The sequence below is a fragment of the Pogoniulus pusillus genome, chromosome 8, assembly GCF_015220805.1.
Source record: "Pogoniulus pusillus isolate bPogPus1 chromosome 8, bPogPus1.pri, whole genome shotgun sequence".
NCBI classification, from domain to species: domain Eukaryota; kingdom Metazoa; phylum Chordata; class Aves; order Piciformes; family Lybiidae; genus Pogoniulus; species Pogoniulus pusillus.
This window is the reverse complement of record NC_087271.1, coordinates 17651993-17672668: the sequence shown is the minus strand read 5'-3', so window position 1 is coordinate 17672668 and position 20676 is coordinate 17651993. Positions and strand designations below refer to the sequence as shown.

General features: G+C 47.4%; 1 protein-coding gene across 2 annotated transcripts in view; it reads right to left on the bottom strand.

Moving 5' to 3' along the window:
* CACHD1 (cache domain containing 1) overlaps window positions 1–20676 on the bottom strand; it is a 145226-nt gene that overhangs the window by 100548 nt on the left and 24002 nt on the right. For both annotated transcript variants that reach the window (XM_064147405.1, XM_064147406.1), the window contains exon 2: window positions 5602–5664. In XM_064147405.1, coding sequence (XP_064003475.1) covers window positions 5602–5664 — 63 coding nt within the window. The remainder of the gene's footprint in view (window positions 1–5601; window positions 5665–20676) is intronic.

Below are 20676 nucleotides of genomic sequence, written 5' to 3'. Positions count from 1 at the left end.
TGTCTTTTGGTGTCAGTCACGAAGAAAATGTTAATGAATGACAAAACCAGGAATGAGCAAGTGGGGATTTAATTTGCTTACATCTGTTTGCCTTTGCTTGAGCCGATCCCCTTCGATCTACCACTCTTACTCATAAACTTCCAGTTCTATTGCTTGTGATTCATTAAGGCTAGAAGACTGGGTTATTAATGAAACAGAAGTGCTCAATTATTCTTCTGTGCACTTCACTGTTGAGCTTTTAACCACAGTAATTATGCTTCACCAGGGCCTCATTTTTCTCCTCTGACAGCTCTGAATTCATCACACTACCTCCAGTGTTTGGACAGTTATTTATACCTGTGTAGGGTGAAGAGGTGCATCTGTGGCTGGGGAACAAGCAGCAGCTTTTCCCAAGTGGAGAATCCGTAGTTGAGACTTCAAAGAAGTTTTAATCCAGTTTCTTGGTTTCCTAAAAACACTTCTGGCTTTCATAAGCCATCTGATACGGATAATCTAGGCCACATGGCCCTTCTGCAGTGTGCAGACCACCCAGAAACATTACCCTAGCGTGACATCAGAGCCAGCAAATCTTTCTAGTACAGCATTGGGATCAACCACCTACTGCCACCAAATGCATGATGCCTTTCCAAGCAGCAGATTCCTTCTGTGGGATAATCTGGACACCCAATTACAGAACCCCAGAATCTCTGCGTGGGGAGGGTGGGAAGAGACCTCAGGAGATCATCCAGTCCAACCCACTCTGCTAAAGCAGGGCACCCATAGCAGCATGCCCAGCATCACATTGGCCAGCTGGGTTTGGAAGCTTCCCAGGAGTCTCCACAACCTCTCTAGGCAGCCTGTTCCAGGGCTCCAGCATCCTCATACCAAAGGATTTTCTCCTCCTGCCAAGGTAGAATCTCCTGGGCTCCAGTTTCCACCTCTTGCTTCTTGTCCTGTCTCTGGGCACCACTGAGAAGAGTCTGCCCCCATTCTCTTGCTCCCCATAGGTTCTTCATCTCTTGCTGAGCATTGCTCAAATCCCCTCTCAGGCTGCTCTTCTGCAGGCTCAACAGCCCCAGGGCTCTCAGCCTTTCCTCCTCACAGACACGCTTCAAGCCCCTCAGCACCGTTGGAGCCTCCACTGGACTCTCTCCAGTAGCTCCCCATCTCACTTGAACTGGGGACTCACAACTGGACTCAGTACTTCAGATGTAGGATTTCTAGGGCAGAGTAGAGGGGGAGGAGAACTTCCCTTCTGCCTACATTTTCTTCATGCACCCCCAGAGACCATTGGTCTTCTCAGCCACAAGGTCACATTGCTGGCTCACAGGGAACTTGTTGTCCACCAGCAATCCCAAGCCTTTCTCAATAAAGCTGCTTTCCAGCAAGTCACCCATCACCTGTATGAATGCAGGGGGTTCACAGTATTATCAGGGTTGGAAGAGACCTCACAGATCATCAAGTCCAACCCTTTACCACAGAGATCAAGGCTAGACCATGGCACCAAGTGCCACGTCCAATCCTGCCTTGAACAGCTCCAGGCACGGCGACTCCACCACCTCCCCGGGCAGCCCATTCCAGTGTCCAATGACTCTCTCAGGGAAGAACTTTCTCCTCACCTCCAGCCTAAATTTCCCCTGGCACAGCCTGAGGCTGTGTCCTCTCGTTCTGGCGCTGGCCACCTGAGAGAAGAGAGCAACCTCCTCCTGGCCACAACCACCCCTCAGGTAGTTGTAGACAGCAATAAGGTCACCCCTGAGCCTCCTCTTCTCCAGGCTAAACAATCCCAGCTCCCTCAGCCTCTCCTCATAGGGCTGTGCTCGAGGCCTCTCACCAGCCTCGTCGCCCTTCTCTGGACACGCTCAAGCATCTCAATGTCTCTCCTAAACTGGGGGGCCCAGAACTGAACACAGGACTCAAGGTGTGGTCTAACCAGTGCAGAGTACAGGGGCAGAATGACCTCCCTGCTCCTGCTGGCCACACCATTCCTGATGCAGGCCAGGATGCCACTGGCTCTCTTGGCCACCTGGGCACACTGCTGGCTCATGTTCAGGCGGGTATCAATCAGCACCCTCAGATCCCTCTCTGTCTGGCTGCTCTCCAGCCACTCCGACCCCAGCCTGTATCTCTGCATGGGGTTGTTGTGGCCAAAGTGCAGCACCCTGCACTTGGAGCTATTGAACCCCATCCCATTGGACTCTGCCCATCTGTCCAGGCGGTCAAGGTCCCGCTGCAGAGCCCTTCTGCCCTCCAACCCAGCCACATGTGCCCCCAGCTTGGTGTCATCTGCAAACTTGCTGATGACTGACTCCATGCCCTCTTAAAGAGGATGGGGCCCAGCACTGATCCCTGAGGGACACCACTAGTGACAGCCACCAGCTGAATGTGGCACCATTCACCACCACTCTCTGGGTCCGGCCCTCCAGCCAGTTCCTAACCCAGCACAGAGTGTTGCCATCCAAGCCATGGGCTGACAGCTTAGCCAGCAGTCTGCTGTGGGGGACAGTGTCAAAGGCCTTGCTGAAGTCCACAGGCCTCCCCACATCCACCAAGCGGGTCACCTGATCATAGAAGGAGATCAGGTTAGAAAGGCAGGATCTGCCCTTCCTAAACCCATGCTGGCTGGACCTGAGCCCTTTGCCATCCCTCAGGTGCGCTCTTATCACCCCCAAGATAACCTGCTCCATCAGTTTCCCTGGCACTGAGGTCAGGCTGACAGGTCTGTAGTTCCCAGGTTCCTCCATCCGACCCTTCTTGTGGATGGGGACCATGTTGGCCATTTTCCAGTCTCCTGGGACCTCTCCAGTGAGCCAGGACTGCTGGAAAATGATGGAGAGTGGCTTGGCCAGCTCAGCTGCCAGCTCTCTCAGCACCCTGGGATGGATCCCATCTGGTCCCATGGACTTGTGGGTGTCCAGATGGCTCAGCAGGTCCTGAACTAATTCCTCATGAATTTCCAGGGGAACACACCGCTCCCCGACCCCATCCCCCAGTTCAAGAGGCCACTTGCCCTGAACTCCTCCCTCCTTGCTGTTGAAAACTGAGGCGAAGAAGGCATTCAGAACCTCAGCCTTTTCTTCGTCATCAGTTATAGTATTCCCCTCCTGGTCCAGTAAGCAGTGGAGGCTCTTCTTGCCCTTCCTTTTAGCATTGATAAATTTATAAAAGTGCTTTTTGTTATCCTTCACGGAAGTGGCAGCCTAAGTTCTAGCTGGGCCTTAGCCTCTCTAATTTTTCTCCTGCATAATCTGGCTATCTCCTTAAACACATCAGGAGAAGCCTTCCCCTCCTTCCAGAGGTGATACACCCTCTTTTTTTCCGCCAATTCCTTCAGGAGCTGTTTACTCATCCAGGCTGGTCGCCTTCCCCGCCAGCTCATCTTTCGGCACATGGGAACTGCCAGCTCCTGTGCCTTCAAGAGCTCCTGTTTAAAGTAGGTCCAACCATCCTGGACCCCCTTGCTCTTAAGGACTGCTGCCCAGGGGACTTTGGAAATAAGTTTATTAAGCAAATTAAAGTTTGCCCTCCGAAAGTCCAAGGTGTAGGTTTTGTTGCAGTGCCTCCCTACCTCCCTGCATATTGAAAACTCCACTATCTCGTGATCACTACACACCAGGCAGCCTCCCACTGTCACATCTCCTACCAGCCCTTCTCTGTTGGAGAGCAGCAGGTCAAGCTGAGCTTGACCCCTAGTAGGCTCACTTAACAGCTGGGACATGAAGCTGTCCTCCATGCACTCTAGAAATCTCCTGGACTGCCTCCTCTCTGCTGAATTAAGTTCCCAGCAGATATCTGGCAGGTTAAAGTCACCCACAAAGACAGGATCTGAAGATCTTGAGACAGCCTCCAACTGTTTGTAAAATACCTCATCTGTTTCCTCATCCTGGTTGGGTGGTCTATAACAGACTCCAACCAGGATGTCAGATTTGTTAGTCCTCCCTCTGATTTTAACCCACAAGCTCTGAACCCCTTCGTCTCTCACCTCAAGCTCTGTGGCAAGGAGTGACTCCCTAATATAAAGGGCCACCCCTCTTCCTCTTCTCCCTTGCCTATCTCTCCTGAAGAGGCTGTATCCCCCCAGTATAGCAGCCCAGTCATGCCTGTCATCCCACCAAGTTTCTGAAATGGCAACTATATCATAGTCACCCTGGTGGACCAGGACTTCCAGTTCCTTCTGCTTGTTACCCAAGCTGCGTGCATTGGTGTAGATGCACTTCAGCTGGGCTCTCAATTCCCCAATTGTCCCTAGTTTCCTTCCCACTCTCTCCTTCTCAGAGAGAGTAATTGCCTCACCCACCCCCTTCATATCTAGTTTAAAGCCTGCCTAATGAGCCCTGCCAACTCCAGTGCCAGGACTCTCCTGCCCCTCTTAGATAACTGAACCCCATAATGATCAAGCAGGTCCGGCGCAGTAAAAGTTCCCCCAAGGTCAAAGAAGCCAAAGTGCCTCCTCTCACACCATCCCTTGAGCCAGCTGTTGATGTCATAGGTTCTGCTGTTCCTCTCTGTGAACTCCCTTGCCACAGGGGGGACTGAGCAGAACACTACCTGTGCTCCTGCCCCATCTATCAATTTCCCCAGGGCCTTGAATTCCTTTTTAATTGCCCTGGTTCTCTTCTTCTCGATTTCATCCCTGCCAGCCTGTATTACCAACAAGGGGTAATAATCAGAGGGCCAGATTAGGTTTGGGAGTCTCCTGGCGATGTCCCTAACCCGGGCACCAGGAAGGGAGCAGACCTCCCTGTGAGACGGGTTGGGACAACAGATGGGTCCCTCTGTCCCCCTCAAAACTGAGTCCCCAACAACTAAGACTCTTCTCTTTTTCTTGTTTTTTGTGGAGCTAGTAACCACAGTTGGTGGGGACTGCTCCACCCTAGGCATCCTGGCTGGATGCTCCTCAGCCCTCCCATCCTCCCTGCTCTCTTTGTGAAGCACCTCATACTTGTTATGCAAGGGCAGTGGGAGAGGAGGAGAGGGCCGGGGTGGACTTCTCTTACTGCCTTTGACAGGGATTTGTATCCATCCCTCCCTGTTTCCAGGGGCAGTTCCCTTATCAGGGGCGCTCTGCAGAGCCTGCTCCCACAGATCCAGCTCCCTTTCATTTTCCCTTATCAACCTGAGCCTGGATACTTCATCTTTCAGCTCAGTCACCTCATCTTTCAATTCTGCAACCAAAGTGAGCAGAAAGTTCACCTGCTCACACCTGGCACAATCGTTCTCCCCTTCCCCTTCTACAGTGAGTGAGAGGCTCCAGCACTCCCTGCATCCAGTAGCCTGGACTCCTATGTGTGATTCCACCACAAGTGCAATGGAGGCCACTAAACCTAACCTATAGGATTCTAAGATTTCCTCTCTCAGCTCTGCCTCTGCTCTTCTGTTTCCAAGGGAAGGATCCACACAAAGCAGATGAGAAGCTTTGCCATGGCAATGCAGAACTCTCAAACACATCATCAGCCCACAGACTCCCATTTCCACTTAATTTCTATGCTATTTATTGTTATTGGATGCACTGGACACTAGAAAAGTGGTCACAGTAAATCCAGGCAGCAATTCTTATCCTGACAGTAACTCTGTAACACTGCTGGTGGGCACTGGGAAGTGGGAAGGGGCTTCTGGACTCACCTGTTGAACTTCACTTTCTCCATTTGATATCTTCTCTGTGTACACAAAGGAGTTGAATATCCTCTGCAAGAAAAATCAAAAAGGATATGTAAGAGAGAGTTTGTCATGAATGTCACATTAAAGTAACTCCAAAAGGCACAGGGGTGAGGAAAACAGTGTTGGAATTGGACCATTTCACCTGGGGAGTCTCTAATGCCAAGTTAACCCAAGGGGAATCCCGCCTCTATAGAACTGTATGTGGATCTGCATGAAGAGGCTGGGTTTGGTTTTGAAGAAAACTACAGAAAAGGCTTATTTATAAATATTTGTTCATTTACCAATCTGACATAAGATACTATAAAAAAGTGTTACCCATTAGAAAGCTGCTGCTGTGCAAGCCAAGACTATTCTCCACTGTGAAACATTTAACCCAACACAACCATTTTTAAAAGCCCTTGTTGCTTCCACCTATCACACAAGAGGCTGTGAGCAGAATTTAGACATATTTGGTATCTGGGAAAGAGAAAAGTAAGACCTATTTTGAACAGAACCAGAGTGAGCTCACTGATGGCAAGAAAAGTAGGATGTACCAGGAGACAGAAATGAGAGCTGTGTCATCCCCTGGGAAAGCTTCCCATCTGTTCCCAGAGGGACATGAGTGACAGCCACACTGCCAGCTGTGTTCACTTACACTGGTTAGGTGGAGAAAAAAAAACACTCAGCACCTTGTTAATATTCTGCTTTCAGACTGAAAAACAAGATTGGAAGGATGTGAGTTACACTGACAGCATTCCTGAGAAGTTTCCCCGATACACCAATGTTTCTTCTTCCGAATTTTTCATTTCCAAAGTAGCTTTATCCTTAGGGACAGTGGGGCCACCCCACTGGAAGACCTAAAAGTGTCCCTACAACACTCCTAGCACTGTTTAAAAGTGAAGGAAAAAAAGTATTATTTATTGGACAAGAAATTTTGATACTGAGAATTTATCTTAATTAGTAACTTTTATCTTTAATAAGTTAATAAATTGCTGATAGCCATAAAATTAACTTCACCTTCCTCCTTCAGACTGTGATCTGTGTTTTAATATCCAAAACTTTCCCATGACACTGACTGGTTTGGAAGGGACCTTTAAAGGTCCATCTAATCCAACAACCCTGCAGTCAGCAGGTACATCTGCAACTAGAGCAGGTTGCTCAGAGCCTCACACAACCTGACCTGCAGTGGTTCCAGGGATCGAACATCTCCCACCCCTCCGGGAAACCTGGGCCAGTGTCTCACCACCCTCAGTGTAAAAAGACTTCTCCTTTCTCTTCAGTCTCAATCTCCCTCTTTTAGTTCAAACTACCACCCCTTGTCCTGTCACAACAGTCTCTGATCAAAAGTCTGTCCTCAGCTTTCTTACAGGTCCCCTTTAAGTCCTGAAAGGCCACAATAAGATCCCCTTACAGCCTGTTCTTCAGGCTGAACGATCCCAACTCTCCATCCTGTCCTCACAGCAGCAGGCTTCCATCCTTTGGATCATTTTTGTGGCCTCTGGCCCTGCTCCAACAGGTCCATGCTTTTCCTGTGCTGAGGAGAGCCCTGCAGAGGGACGTAGACAGGCTGGATGGGTGGGCAGAAGCCAATAGGATGACAATTGACAGGGTCAGGTGCAGGGTTCTGCACTTTGGCCACAACAATCCCAAGCAGTGCTACAGGCTGGGGACTGAGTGGCTGGAAAGCAGCCAGGAGGAAAGGGACCTGGGGGTACTGGTAGGTAGTAGCTGAAGATGAGCCAGCAGTGTGCCCAGGTGGCCAAGAGAGCCAATGGCATCCTGGCCTGCATCAGGAACAGTGTGGCCAGCAGGATGAGGGAGGTTATTCTTCTTCCCCTGTACTCAACACTGGTCAGGCCACACATGGAGTGCTGCATCCAGTTCTGGGCCCCTCAATTCAAGAGAGATGTTGAGGTGCTGGAATGTGTCCAGAGAAGGGCGACAAGGCTGGTGAAGGGCCTGGAACACAAACCCTATGAGGAGAGGCTGAGGGAGCTGGGATTGTTTAGCCTGGAGAAGAGGAGGCTCAGGGGTGACTTCATTGCTGTCTACAACTACCTGAAGGGAGGCTGTAGCCAGGTGGGGGTTGGTCTCTTCTGCCAGGCAAGCAGCAACAGAACAAGGGGACACAGTCTCAAGTTGTGCCAGGGGAAGGTATAGGCTGGATGTTAAGAGGAAGTTCTTCTCAGAGAGAGTGATTGGCATTGGAATGGGCTGCCCAGGGAGGCGGTGGAGTCACCGTCCCTGGGGGTGCTCTAGAAAAGCCTGGATGAGGCACTTAGTGCCATGGTCTAGTTGACTGGATAGGGCTGGGTGCTAGGTTGGACTGGATGATCCTGAATGTCTCTTCCAACCTGGTTGATTCTATGATTCTATGACTCCAGAGATGGAGCAATGCAGTAAGTTCATCAGCTCTCCACATTATTAGCAATAAAAACTGCAATTCCTAATGAAGTCTAAATTTCATCCAAATCCAGTGTAATAATTGGTCCACAGTTCCATGAGATTTGCAGGTTTAGCTGATTTCCCCCTAGTATGACTAGATGCAGCTACAACTGGCAAAATCAGCCCAGAAAACCCTTTGCTGTGCTCTGCTCCTCTTAAAATCATCACTTTCCCTTATCCTTCCTCTCTCTCCTGAGGGCTTGAGGAATTCCAAAAATTCGCACTCCTAATTCTAAAGAAGCATTTGGAAGGGCAGCAATAAATCTCCTCAGTTTACAAGTCTCAGAGAGCCAAGGAGGGGTTGGGGGGAGAGCTGGTGGAGAGAGAAAAAAAAGGCAAGGCATCAGCTCTTAAAAGCTGCCTGCACATTGACACTTCCCCTTCTGCCAGAGCTTTGTTTAAAGTTCTGCTTGGGCACTTTAACTACAAACACGTTGGCTGCTTCTTTCTTTCTTTCTTTCTTTTTTTTAATCCCCTTCATGAGATGAAAAGATAATTTAAACATCAGAAGGAAATACATTAAAGCATGTCATTTTGATGCAAAATGTTTTAAATGACTCGAATTTTTCTCTCCATGCAGCACTTAGTCTGCAGACATCAAAAGAAGCAAGGAGGAAATAGACTGTCAGCTACCCAGAATGGAGCTCTCTGTCCTCAACACAAAGCTGACCTCTTCTTCCATCCCCTTAACACGCAGCCCTGCTTATGAACTTCCAAAATAAAGCCAGAGACCATTATACACGGTTATGTAAGAGTCACAATGCCAGCAGGAATTTATTCGGCCACTGGGCTGGGGTTTTAACCTCTTTTTGCTTGATTTATAATCTACCCAACGCGATGGTATCTTCTGCTTTGAGTAAAAGCTCTGCGTAGGGCTGGGAGCGGGGAGCAGGAGCCTGCTGGGCGAACTACCAGCAGAGTGAAAAGGGAGTCAGAACGGAGAAACCACCCAGGAAAACAGGAGCTGCTGCACACCGAGGCTACACACAAGGTGCTCCCTCTCTGTCGGGGTCAGCCCTGTTACTCCTGAACTGGAGTTGGTCAGTCTGAAGAAAAACAGGTAGAGGGGGGGAACCTTCTGGCTTTCCACATCAAACCCCCAGGTTCGTCTCTTCTCTCTAGTAAAAAGTGATAGGATAAGAGGAAATGGCCTCAAATTGCCCCAGGGGAGGTTTACATTGGACATTAAAGAAACTTCTTCCCTGAAAGCCTTCTTAAACACTGGAACAGGCTCTTCATGGAGGTGGTTGAATCCCCATCCCTGGAGAAGTTTAAAATACGCAGACATGTGGTGCTGAGGGACATGCTTCAGTATGAACCTTGGTAGAGTTAGACTTGATCTTAAAGGTCTTTTCCAACCAAAGCAATTCTGTGATTCTACTCAGGATATCTGCTCCCTCTTCGAGAATGCCTACACAGAATTTCACCCAAAGCCAGAAATCATCTCGCTCTTCTACTTAAGCTAATCTCACTGACTGAAAAAGTGATCTGCCTTTAAGTAGAAAACCAGAGTGAAGTAGCAACCTCCAAATGAAGCTAGGGGCACTTAGCAGACCCAAAAACCAGCTCCACAAATTGACCAAATCAGTCAAAACACTTAGGAGAACTTGCCCTTTGGAGTTTACACACTGTTAACATCTGTATCTCACTCTTCCCCTCTCATTGTTCACTTGAATCTGCTGAGCAGATGGCAGCAGCCAACAGGAATCACCACCCCCGTGTTTAATGAGATGCTCACCCTGGATTATTTGCCTCTTACTCATCAGCACTTGCAGTGTCTGTGCATAGCAAGAGAATCACTTCACCAGTATCCAGCTTTTCTCCCTCTAAGCTGGTGCTCCACCCGACACGGAGCTATCTGCATCCCCTGCACTGATCCCAACACCCTGTCAAACCCTAAACCAATATTTTATTTCATCTTCCTCCTATTCCTCCCTCTTTTTTTTTTGCTGTCGTTAGCTGCTTTGAATTTATTATAATCTCTATTAAATATTCAGGTTCTTGTTGAACATTGCTCAGCTATATTGAGAGGCTCGAGAAGAGGTCACGAACACGATCGGAGGGCTGGAGCACCTCTCCCACAAAGACAGGCTGAGAGAGCTGGGGTTCAACTTCGTAGTTGTGCTCCAGCCCTTCAGGTGCCACAATATGCCTGCAGTGCTTCTACTACTCCAATGGTTTGGTTTCATCAAACCACAAAGTCTTTTGAGTCAGAAAATAAATGGAAACAAAGGCAACTTTATCTTTTTTTCATAGAATCACAGAACTGTTTGGTTGGAAAAAAACTCTGAGTCCAACTGCTGACCTAACACCATTGCGGCTGCTAAACCATGCCCCAAAGTGCCATGGCCACAGGTTTCTTGAACACCTCCAGGGATGGTGACTGCACCACCTCCCTGGACAACCTGTTCCAATGCCTGACCACTCTTTCAATGAAGAATTTTTTCCTAATATTCAATCTAAATAATTCTTGAGAAATCTTTTCCAGTCCAAACTCTGAATTCAGTGTCAAACTGGAACAGAAAGTTCCACCTCAAAACAAGTGGATACCAAAAAGGATAAACTACTGTGAAGGTGCCAAAGGCATTGGAGCAGGCTACCCAGAGAGGCTGTGGAATCATCTTCTCTGAAGAGATTCCAAACCCACCTGGCCACTGTGATCTTGGTACATCTGCTGTGGGTGCGCCTGCTTTAGCAGGGACGGTTGGACTGGGTGATCTGCAGGAGTCCCTCCCAACCCTAACTATTCTGTGATTCTATGAAGATCTGGTTCAGCAATCAGCATTCTGTTACAGCTGTTCTGTGCTGCCACAGCTCACCCTACACGCCAGCAAATTTTGCTTCACTTACTTCAGCTGTTTCCAGCACAAAGCACTGGTTTGCAGACACAACATTCCGAAGTAAACAGCACGGAAAATTACATCAAATCTTAGGAGTTTTCAGGCATCTGGATTTTCCATGCTTTGGTCCAGCAGCAAACGTCACAAGGGCCATTAATCCCAGACTCAGCCGGGTCTGAATTAGGAAGTCAGGGAAGTGTAATTCTCTTTTCCAATTACTCAAAGCGTGGAGATGCTCAGAGCAAACCAGCACCTGTCTAGCTGCCTGTGTCTAACTCCTGCTGCTTTCTGCTCACATTTAAGCTCCGTGGGGGGCATGCAGGGGCTGAACATAAAGCCTTGTGCCATCCTCGGGGCCCCTGGGCCTCCAGCAACACCTGAATCCTGCGGCAGGATGATCAGCACATCACATCACTCATGCTCTCGATCCTCCCCTTCCCCTGCTGAATACAGCACTCACATTTAGCTACGTAAACAGAAGAGAAATTCATGGTACCTGCAGGGACCACGGCAGGATTTCTGGTGCTCTGTGACAGCTCTGGGACATGCAAGCTTCAGGAGAGCTGAATGAGATGTACCTATGAGCCTGCAGAATCATAGAACGGATTGGGTTGGAAGGGACCTTAAAGATCACTAGTTCTAACCCCCTGGCATAGGCAGGCACACCTCCTACTACAGCAATTTGCTCAAGGCCCCATCCAGCCTGGCTTAGAACAATGCCAGGCTTGGAACCTCCACAACGTTGCTGGGCAGCCTGTTCCAGTGCCTCATGCGGAAGAATTTCTTCCTAATGTGTCATCTATATCCATTTTCTTCCACTCTGAAGCCATTACCCCTTGTCCTATCCCTCCATGCCTTTGTAAAAAGTCTCTCCCCAGCTCTCCTGTAGCCCCTTTCAAATACTGGAAAGGCTGCTAAAAGGTGTCCCTAGAGCCTTCTCCAGGCTGAACAACACCAAGTCTCTCAGCCCTGCCTCACAGTAGAGGGCTTTCAGACCTTGGATCATTTTTCTTACCTCCTCTGGCCCTACTCCAAAAGGTCCCTGTCTCTGCTGTGCTAGGGACTTCAGAGCTGGCCCCAGCATTGCTGGTGGGGTCTCAGCAGAGCAGAGGGGCAGAATCTCCCCCCTCCTACTGCTCATCCTGCTGGGGATCAGCCTAGCAACAGTTGGTTGGCATTTTGGCTGCAAACACACACCATGACAGCCTGGATGAGTCCTGAGAAAGCTGGAGTTGGTTTTACAAACACACATTTCCAACACACTAGAGACTCTTTAAGTATCTGTCTGGGTCAAAGCACTTGTGACTTCCTGGAAAATAATCTTCTCCAGTACCTGGAGATATCCTTTAACAACTTTAAATGCCACCAAGAGCTTCTTGGTGCCACCAGCTGGCCTCACTTCTAGCTTTCAGCAGCAGGACAAATATTTGACAAGTAAGATAAGTTGGGAAGTGATTAGAAGACCCAAGGGCAGGGATCCTTAAGGCCAGGATGGGAAAGATTTGGGCCACCACCAGCTAATGTCTCCCACAGGTGGGTCTGACAGTGACGAATGGGCTCAGAACCCAAACCTGCGTCTCTGGGTGAGATGGAGTCAGGTTTCCATCAAGTCAGAGATAAGGAAATAGCTCCAGTTAGCTTTGCAAGATGCCAAAACAAAGGTAAGATGACTTTTAGTCGTAATTTGAAGTTGAAGGCAACTCAAGTTTTTGATCTGGGGGATGACTCTAAACCAAGTTTAGGACAAAAAGTAAAATATTAACTGGCTTGTTCCCTCAGTTTCTTGAGATTAAATCAGCAGTAATGCATTGTGGTGAGAAAACACTTCAAAAGCCCCCAGACCGACTGCCAGCACTCCATCAAAATAAACAAAAAAGCCACCACTCCCAAATCCCCAAGGTCCCCAATCAAAACCAAGCACCAACTGCTCTGCAGGGCATTCTACCATTTGCACATCGTTTTGTCTGCCGAACAAGACCCAAATTCATCTCCCTATCAACAGAAAAATAGAGAGAAGACAGAGAATCGGAAAAGGGGAAAAACCCAAACCCAAAAGAGAGAGAATCACGAAAAACAAAACTGAACGGGGAGAATCTGGAAAAACCAAAACAGGGGGAATCCGGAAAAACCAAACCAGAGAGAATCTGGAAAAAAAACAAAACAGGGGGAATCCAGAAAAACCAAACCAGAGATTTGGAGGAAAAAAACGGGGACTATCAGGAAAACCACAGAGAGACTCAAGAAAAACAGAGCCAAGATTAGTGATTAGCTAAATATCCTCTTAGCTGTAAATACGTTGTGCTGGTTTGCCATCTGCACTAGAAGACATCAAAACAATAAAGCAAAACCCCAACTTTCAGCAGATTTAGGCTGCAGACTGCTGGTACCTGTCAAATTCGGATACTGCAGGATGAAAATAAAGCAGCAAAATTAATAAAAGTACACAAAAACCAGTAGCAAAATGCACATGTATTAGCTCAGCAGGGCTGCAACATGGTTTAAACTTCAAGCAACTACTAACCAGAGTCTTGTTTCTTATTTTAAAGGTTAATGTTTTAAAAAGTGGTGAGCAAACAAATATCCAACAAATGCTTTCTCTGCTGAAACTCACTGAGACGGATTGTTTGGAGTGAAACCTGCAGCTCCTGTCCGGGGTTTATTTTTGCAGTGTCTGAAGCCGTATCACATTCTGTTTTGTTACCATTTTCTAAACCCGAGAAACATTAAATAGTGGCTTCCCAGGAGAGCAGGGACATGCTTTGTGTTTCTCCTCTAAGAAAATTTACAATATACAGAGAAGAAGCTAAAATAAACCTGAGGAAAACACAGTGAAAGGCAAAACCACTCTGATGAGAGCCTGGTATACAGACTCTGCTCAGGCCAGGAGCAGACGCAGCAGCTACAGGTCTAAAAGCAACAGAATCAGATATTGTTTAGATCACAAGAGACCTCAGAATCATAGAATCAACCAGGTTGGAAGAGACCTCCAAGATCATCCAGTCCAACCTAGCACCCAGCCTTATCCAGTCAACTAGACCATGGCACTGAGTGCCTCATCCAGTCTTTTCTTGAACACCCCCAGGGACGGTGCCTCCACCACCTCCCTGGGCAGCCCATTCCAATGGGAAATCACTCTCTCTGTGAAGAACTTCTTCCTAACATCCAGCCTATACCTACCCTGGCACAACTTGAGACTGTGTCCCCTTGTTCTATTGCTGGTTGCCTGGGAGAAGAGGCCAACCCCCACCTGGCTACAATGCCCCTTCAGGTAGTTGTAGACAGTAATAAGATCACCCCTGAGCCTCCTCTTCTCCAGGCTAAACAGGCCCAGCTCCCTCAACCTCTCCTCATAGGATTTGTGTTCCAGGCCCCTCACCAGCTTTGTTGCCCTTCTCTGGACATGTTCCAGCACCTCAACATCTTTCTTGAATTGAGGGGCCCAGAACTGGACACAGTACTCAAGGTGTGGCCTGACCAGTGTTGAGTACAGGGGAAGAATAACCTCCCTTGTCCTACTGGCCACACTGTTCCTGATCCAGGCCAGGATGCCATTGGCTCTCTTGGCCACGTGGGCACACTGCTGGCTCATCTTCAGCTTACTATCTATCAGTACCCCCAGGTCCCTTTCCTCCTGGCTGCTCTCCAGCCACTCAGTCCCCAGCCTATAGTGCTGCTTGGGGTTATTGTGGCCGAAGTGCAGAACCCTGCACTTGGCCTTGTTAAATCTCATCCCATTGGCCTCTGCCCACCCATCCAGCCTGTCCAGGTCCCTCTGCAGGGCTCTCCTACCTTCCAACCTACCTTCAAGAGCATTGAGTACAACCATCAACCTAAGACCACCACAGCAGTTAAACCATGTCACAAAGTGACACTTCCACGTGTTTCTTGGACATCTCCAGGGATGGTGACTCCACCACCTCCAGATGATCTCTCTAGCATTCTGCGATGCAGAAGGCAGGATGGTAACTAGGACGGACACTGCTCCAAAACTAAGCTGAGCACAATTCTTATAAATGGGTTTCCCTGGAAAACTGCAGGCATTTGGGAGGAGAGAACACTACGGAAAACTGAGGAACTGCCAAAAATGCAATCAAGAACCAGCAGATTTTTTTGTCTTTTTTTTTTTTTTCTTTTTCCAGGGGACCTGAAAAGAGAGAAGAAAAAAAGAGAGGGGAAAATACTCTCAGAAAATTAGTTCCACATGTTAAAAACCTTTAACCAGCGCAACACGACTAAGGTTATACTCATGACAACATCTAAGGCAGTATTTCAGAACAAGAGAAGTTCTGCTGCCCAACCTTCAAATATAAAGCAGATGGGCTTCTTAACAGGACTGGGTTTGCCCTCCCTACACTTACTCCTCATTCCTGCCCCTAGGATGTGAAACTTAAAATATTTATATGTTAGGGATTTTTTAGGTTGAAAATGTTTTGATTACTGGGTATTGTTCGACTGGCTGCATTTTGTTGAGAACATAAATTTGAGCATTTATTGGGAGCAAAATCAACCTGAAATTTTATCCCACTGGGAGAAGCCTAGGTTCATTTTCCTGGTTTATTTTCAAGCTCATGTCAAAATGACTAACTAAAGATGCGGAAACATTTAAGCAGCAGATCAACAGATGCATTTCTATCGCCAAAAGAGCTTAGTATTTTAGTTTAATTACTGGGCCTGTTCAATTTGGTCATGAATTCAATATAGTGCAAGCATACAGAAGAAAGATGGAATTTTAGAATCGTTTGGGTTGGAAGAGACCATCATCTAATTCCAATCCCCTTGCCATAGGCAGGGACACCTCTCACTTGAGCAGCTTGCTCAAGGCCCCATCCAGCCTGGCTTCAAACACTTCCAGGCTTGGAGCCTCCACAGCTTCTCTGGGCAAGCTGTTCCAGTGCCTCACCACCCTCACGGGATAGAATTTACTCTTCATGCCTAATCTAAATCCATATTCTTTCAGTTTGATGCCACTGCCTCTCACCCTGTCACTCCATGCCTCTGTAAAATGTCACTCCAAGCCTTTGTAAAATGACCTGTAGCCCACTTCAAACACTGGAAGGCTTCAAATACTGGGAAACTATAGGGTCTCCCTGAAGCCTTCTCTTCTCCAAGCTGAACAATCTCACTGCCTCAGCCTGTTCTTACATCAGAGGTACTCCAGCCCCTAGATCATGTTCATCACCTTCTCTGGCTTGCTCCAACAGATCCAATGTCTCTCCTGCACTGAAGACCCCAGAGCTGGTCCCGGCACTGCAGGTGAGGTCTCAGCAGAGCAAAGGGGCAAGAGTCACCTCCCTCAAACTGCTGGCCACAGTTTTTTGTGTTTTCTCAACATAGTTAAATCATGTAACAGTCCAGCCAGGACTGTGTGATTTCACAGCAAAGTCAAAAAAGTCTAAGTCTCAAAGGGACACACAGACACATAGAGAGAGCACGTCAGTTTCCTGACCTGTTTAACACATCTTAGGCAAAAGCTGATGAGGTTTGTTTGGAGAAATGCTGCAGCACAGGAACACTAAGGCTGGAGCGAGGTGTTGAAGAGATCTACTTGAATCAGAAAAAAAAATATCCAAGACCAGCAAACTTAAACACAGGAATTTATACTTCATAAATCACAACACCAAACTTCTGTGTGTAAAATGAATGGGCTGATGCTAACGTAACTGCAGAGCTGTTTGCTTTAAAGGTCCAAGAGTATCATTTTTCAGGATCTCTCAGCAGAAATCATCAACATCTAGACAATAAATAGTCTGATAACAGCCTTCCTCTGCAACTGCTGCTGCTGTTTCTTAACCATGACTGTCTGGTATTGACCTACACTGAAAGACACAAAAGGATTCAAACTTTAACAGAGAACTGTCAATTTTCAGCTGCTTCCATGCAAGGCACTGACACTTTTATTTTTAGGAGTAAAAAAACAGATTACAAATCATCTAGTTCCAATGCTCCTGCTTATCTAACCCAGTCTTGAGCACCTCCAGGGTGGGAGGCATCCACACTCCCTGGGCAACTTGATCTAGTGCCTCACCACCCTTACTGGAAAAAACATCTTCCTAATCTCCAGTCTAAATCTCACATCTTTTAGCTTCAATCCATTCTCTCTTATCACTGCAAGCCCCTGTAAAATATCACTTCCCAGATTTCTTGTAGACCCCCTTCAGGTACTGGAAGGCTGTTCTAAAGTCTCCTTGGAACCTTCTCTTCCCCAGCCTAAACAGCCCAATCTGAAAGAGACTGTAACTCCCTGTACGAGTCAGTGTTGAACAAAATGTACAGGAGGAGTCTTAGTCATTAATAGAAATAATATTACATTACCCAGTTCTAGCACCTCCACCACAGGTCCCTAGGGACACCTTCCACTAGACAGGATTGCTCAAAGCCTTATCTAACATTGCTTTGAACACTTTCAGGGATGGGGTATCCACAACCTCTCTGGACCTGTTCCAGTACCTCATGACCCTTACTATGAAGAATTTTTATTCTACGTCTGTGCTAACGAAAGGAGAATTAACCAGCACTGGAAACAGGGTATTTCTCCTCTTGCTTCCCAAACAAGGGAGGAATGAATTCAGGGAGCAAGCACACTAACAGATTGATTTCCTGACAACTTCTCGTTATGTTTTAAGAGCCAGAAGACAACCTGATGCTACCAACAAGATTAAACACAACAACAACAACAAAAGTAAACACTGTCCTAGGCCCCCCAAAAATACTGACCACATGAAAAGTAGCAAATAATTGCCAGGTCGGTAAAGAAAAGAAAAAAATCTCTAAAAGAAACTGCTCAACCACTTTCCCAAGTCAACTGCTAGCGTTCATCTAAGGTCAGTGACGGCCGTGAAGGGGGAGACTTACTAATTATCGCCTCATGTCAACCTGCAGGCTCTGCAGAAGAGCAGCCAGAGGAGCAGCGCTGACCCAGGGCACCCAGCAACCCACCTTCAGCTGGCTCCGGCAGGATGGAGGTCAGTTAGTCCCTAGGACTCTTTTTTCCCTTGTTCTCCCTTGTGTTTAACTCCTTATCTTGGGACACAGAAGGAGGTTGAGCAGCCCGTTGCAAACAAATGTAATTTTCTGCAAAGAGCAGAGCCATTAGATGTTATCACTTCATAAAAAATGAAAAAAAAAGAGATTGAGACTAAGGGGAGGCTCAGGAATTGAATTCCTACGGCACTTCAAAGCAATTTGTGCATGAATGCAAGCTTTTCTTCTTCTAATTAAAAGTGAAAAAAAAAAGCAAGCGAAATAGCAAGACATCATTTACATGAAAGAGAGGGGAGTAAAACAAAAGCCAAAACAAAACCCATCAACCAAAACCTCCAGTGTTAATCAACGGCGGAGTAGATCCCAAGTCAGAAAAGCGAAAGAAAGCTCCAGATTTAATGAGGGAAGGCGCTGAAGAAGAGCAAAACTCTCCTGTTGCCAAAGCCGTCCCAGGAGAATTTCCACATCCAGCCTTCGGGAGGGAAACATTATCAGATGGTTTGTAAAGACGAGTCCTTTATCTTGCACCCTCATTGTTTTACTAATTGAAAAGGCTGCAAGGCACGGGTGGGGCTGCAGGGTCCTTGACTGTGAGTCCCAGGAGAGGGGGAAGTTCCACCAAGGATGCTGCTGAGATGGGAAAGTCTCAGGCCAGAGACCTGCCATAGATCGTAGGATTGCTCTGGTTGGAAAAGAGCTTTAAAATCAGCGTCCAAACATTAACTAACTCTGCCAGCAGGTGCTAAACCATGCCCCTCAGCACCACGCTTCTGCCTCCTAGAAACATCTCCAGGGATAAGAATTCAACCACTTCTGCGGGGAGCCTGTTCCTGTGTCTGAGAACTCTTTGAGTGAAGAAGTTTCTTCTCACATCTAACCTAAACCTCCCCTGGTGCAACATGAGGCCATTTCCTCTTGTCATAGAATCAACCAATTTGGAAGAGACCTCCAGGATCATCCAGTCCAACCTAGCACCCAGCCCTAGCCAGTCAACTAGACCATGGCACTAAGTGCCTCATCCAGTCTTTTCTTGAACACCTCCAGGGACAGCGACTCTACCACCTCCCTGGGCAGCCCATTCCAATGCCAATCACTCTCTCTGGCAAGAGCTTCCTCCTAACATTGCCTATCCTATCACTTGTTACCTGGGAGAAGAGACTGACCCCCACCTAATTGCAAACTCCTTTCAGGGAGTTGTAGAGAGCCAGAAGGTCTCGCTTCAGCCTTCTCCAGGCTGAACAACCCCAGTTCCCTCAGCTGCTTCTCATCAAACCTGGTCTCCAGATCCTCCACCAGCTTCACTGCTTTTCCTTGGACATCAACGAGCATCTCGATATATTTCTTTGTGTGCAGGCCCTAAAACTGAACGCAGAACTTAGGGTGTGGGCACAGAAGTGCTAAGTACCTAGAGACAACCACTTTCCAACTCATGCTGATCATGCTACTGCTGATCCAGGCCACCTCAGGGTACTGCTGGCTCTGATTGAGGCTCTCAAATTAGTGGTTTCACTTCATTTTTCCAAATAATGTGGCCCCAGTGCAGCCTGATCTAGCTGGAGGTGTCCCTCCACACTGCAGGAGAGTTGGACAAGATGTTTTGAAGGTCACGCCCAGCCCAATGCAATCTGTGAATCTGTGACATCCTAACCACAAAGGAGAGAGATACGTTGCCGGCACACATCCCTTTTCTTTGTCTGTACTGTATGTTCCCACCACAGCCACCCCACACAACCCTCATGGCCCTTCCACCACGAGACAAACACTGGACAGTTTAAGTTCACTTCACAAGGGCAGTCTTCACCAGGTGCTATTCAGCTAAACACAATCAGTGCCCACTGTTGAACAGAGACCACGATTTGACACCTAAGTACAGATTTGTGCAAACACTCTATTGGTTTCCAAGACTCCCTGACAAATGCTGTCATTATTCAGGGAGTTATTATTTAATCAGGGCTTCAAAACAATCTCAGCTCTGCTTATTCCTCTTGCCACAACATAAATCATATTTTGACAGAAGAATAAGTAGGATAAAAAAAGACTTATAGAAAAAAAGTCAGAACACAAAACCACTTCTAATCTGCTGCTCTAATTATGTGAATGTTGCCAAACCATTATTTATCATTTAAAATAAATGACCATGAAAAGTACAGCAACATTCACTCTTTTTTGAATGAACAACCTAGCTCGTTATTTCCTAGCAAAACTTTATTATTCCAGCCTTCTAAAAATCAGATTTGTTGAAATTATTATAGATATATTTCAGATAATCATGAAGGGACCCTGAAGATCATCCAGTTCCAACCCCTTGCCATGGGCAGGGATACCTGCCACTAGCCCAGGCTGCTTAAGGCCTCATTCAACCTGGCCATGAACATTTCCATCAAAGGGGCATCTGCAGCCTCCATGGGCAACCTGTTTCGGTGCCTCACCATCCTCATGGGGAAGAATTCCCCTCTCACGTCTCATCTAAATCGAGCTTCTTACATGCTTTGCATCCTTACCCCTGGAAAGGTAGAATTTAATTTCTGTATGGTTGGGAATGGTTCCAAGTTTTAAGAGACTATATCAAGGTGCAATCTTGTCATATGAACATCATGATGCCTCCTGCTCTGCTTGGAAAAACAGCCTGTTTCTGAATAGACTGGACTTCTAATGTGGCCAGCACTACTGCTGGCAAACAGAAACACATGCAGGACAAATCACAACGCTGCAAAGCCAAGCGAAAAGGAAAAAGAAAACAGCTTCCCGGATGCTGACAAACAGCCTAGATCTTTACTGAAGATAGATTTTTCCT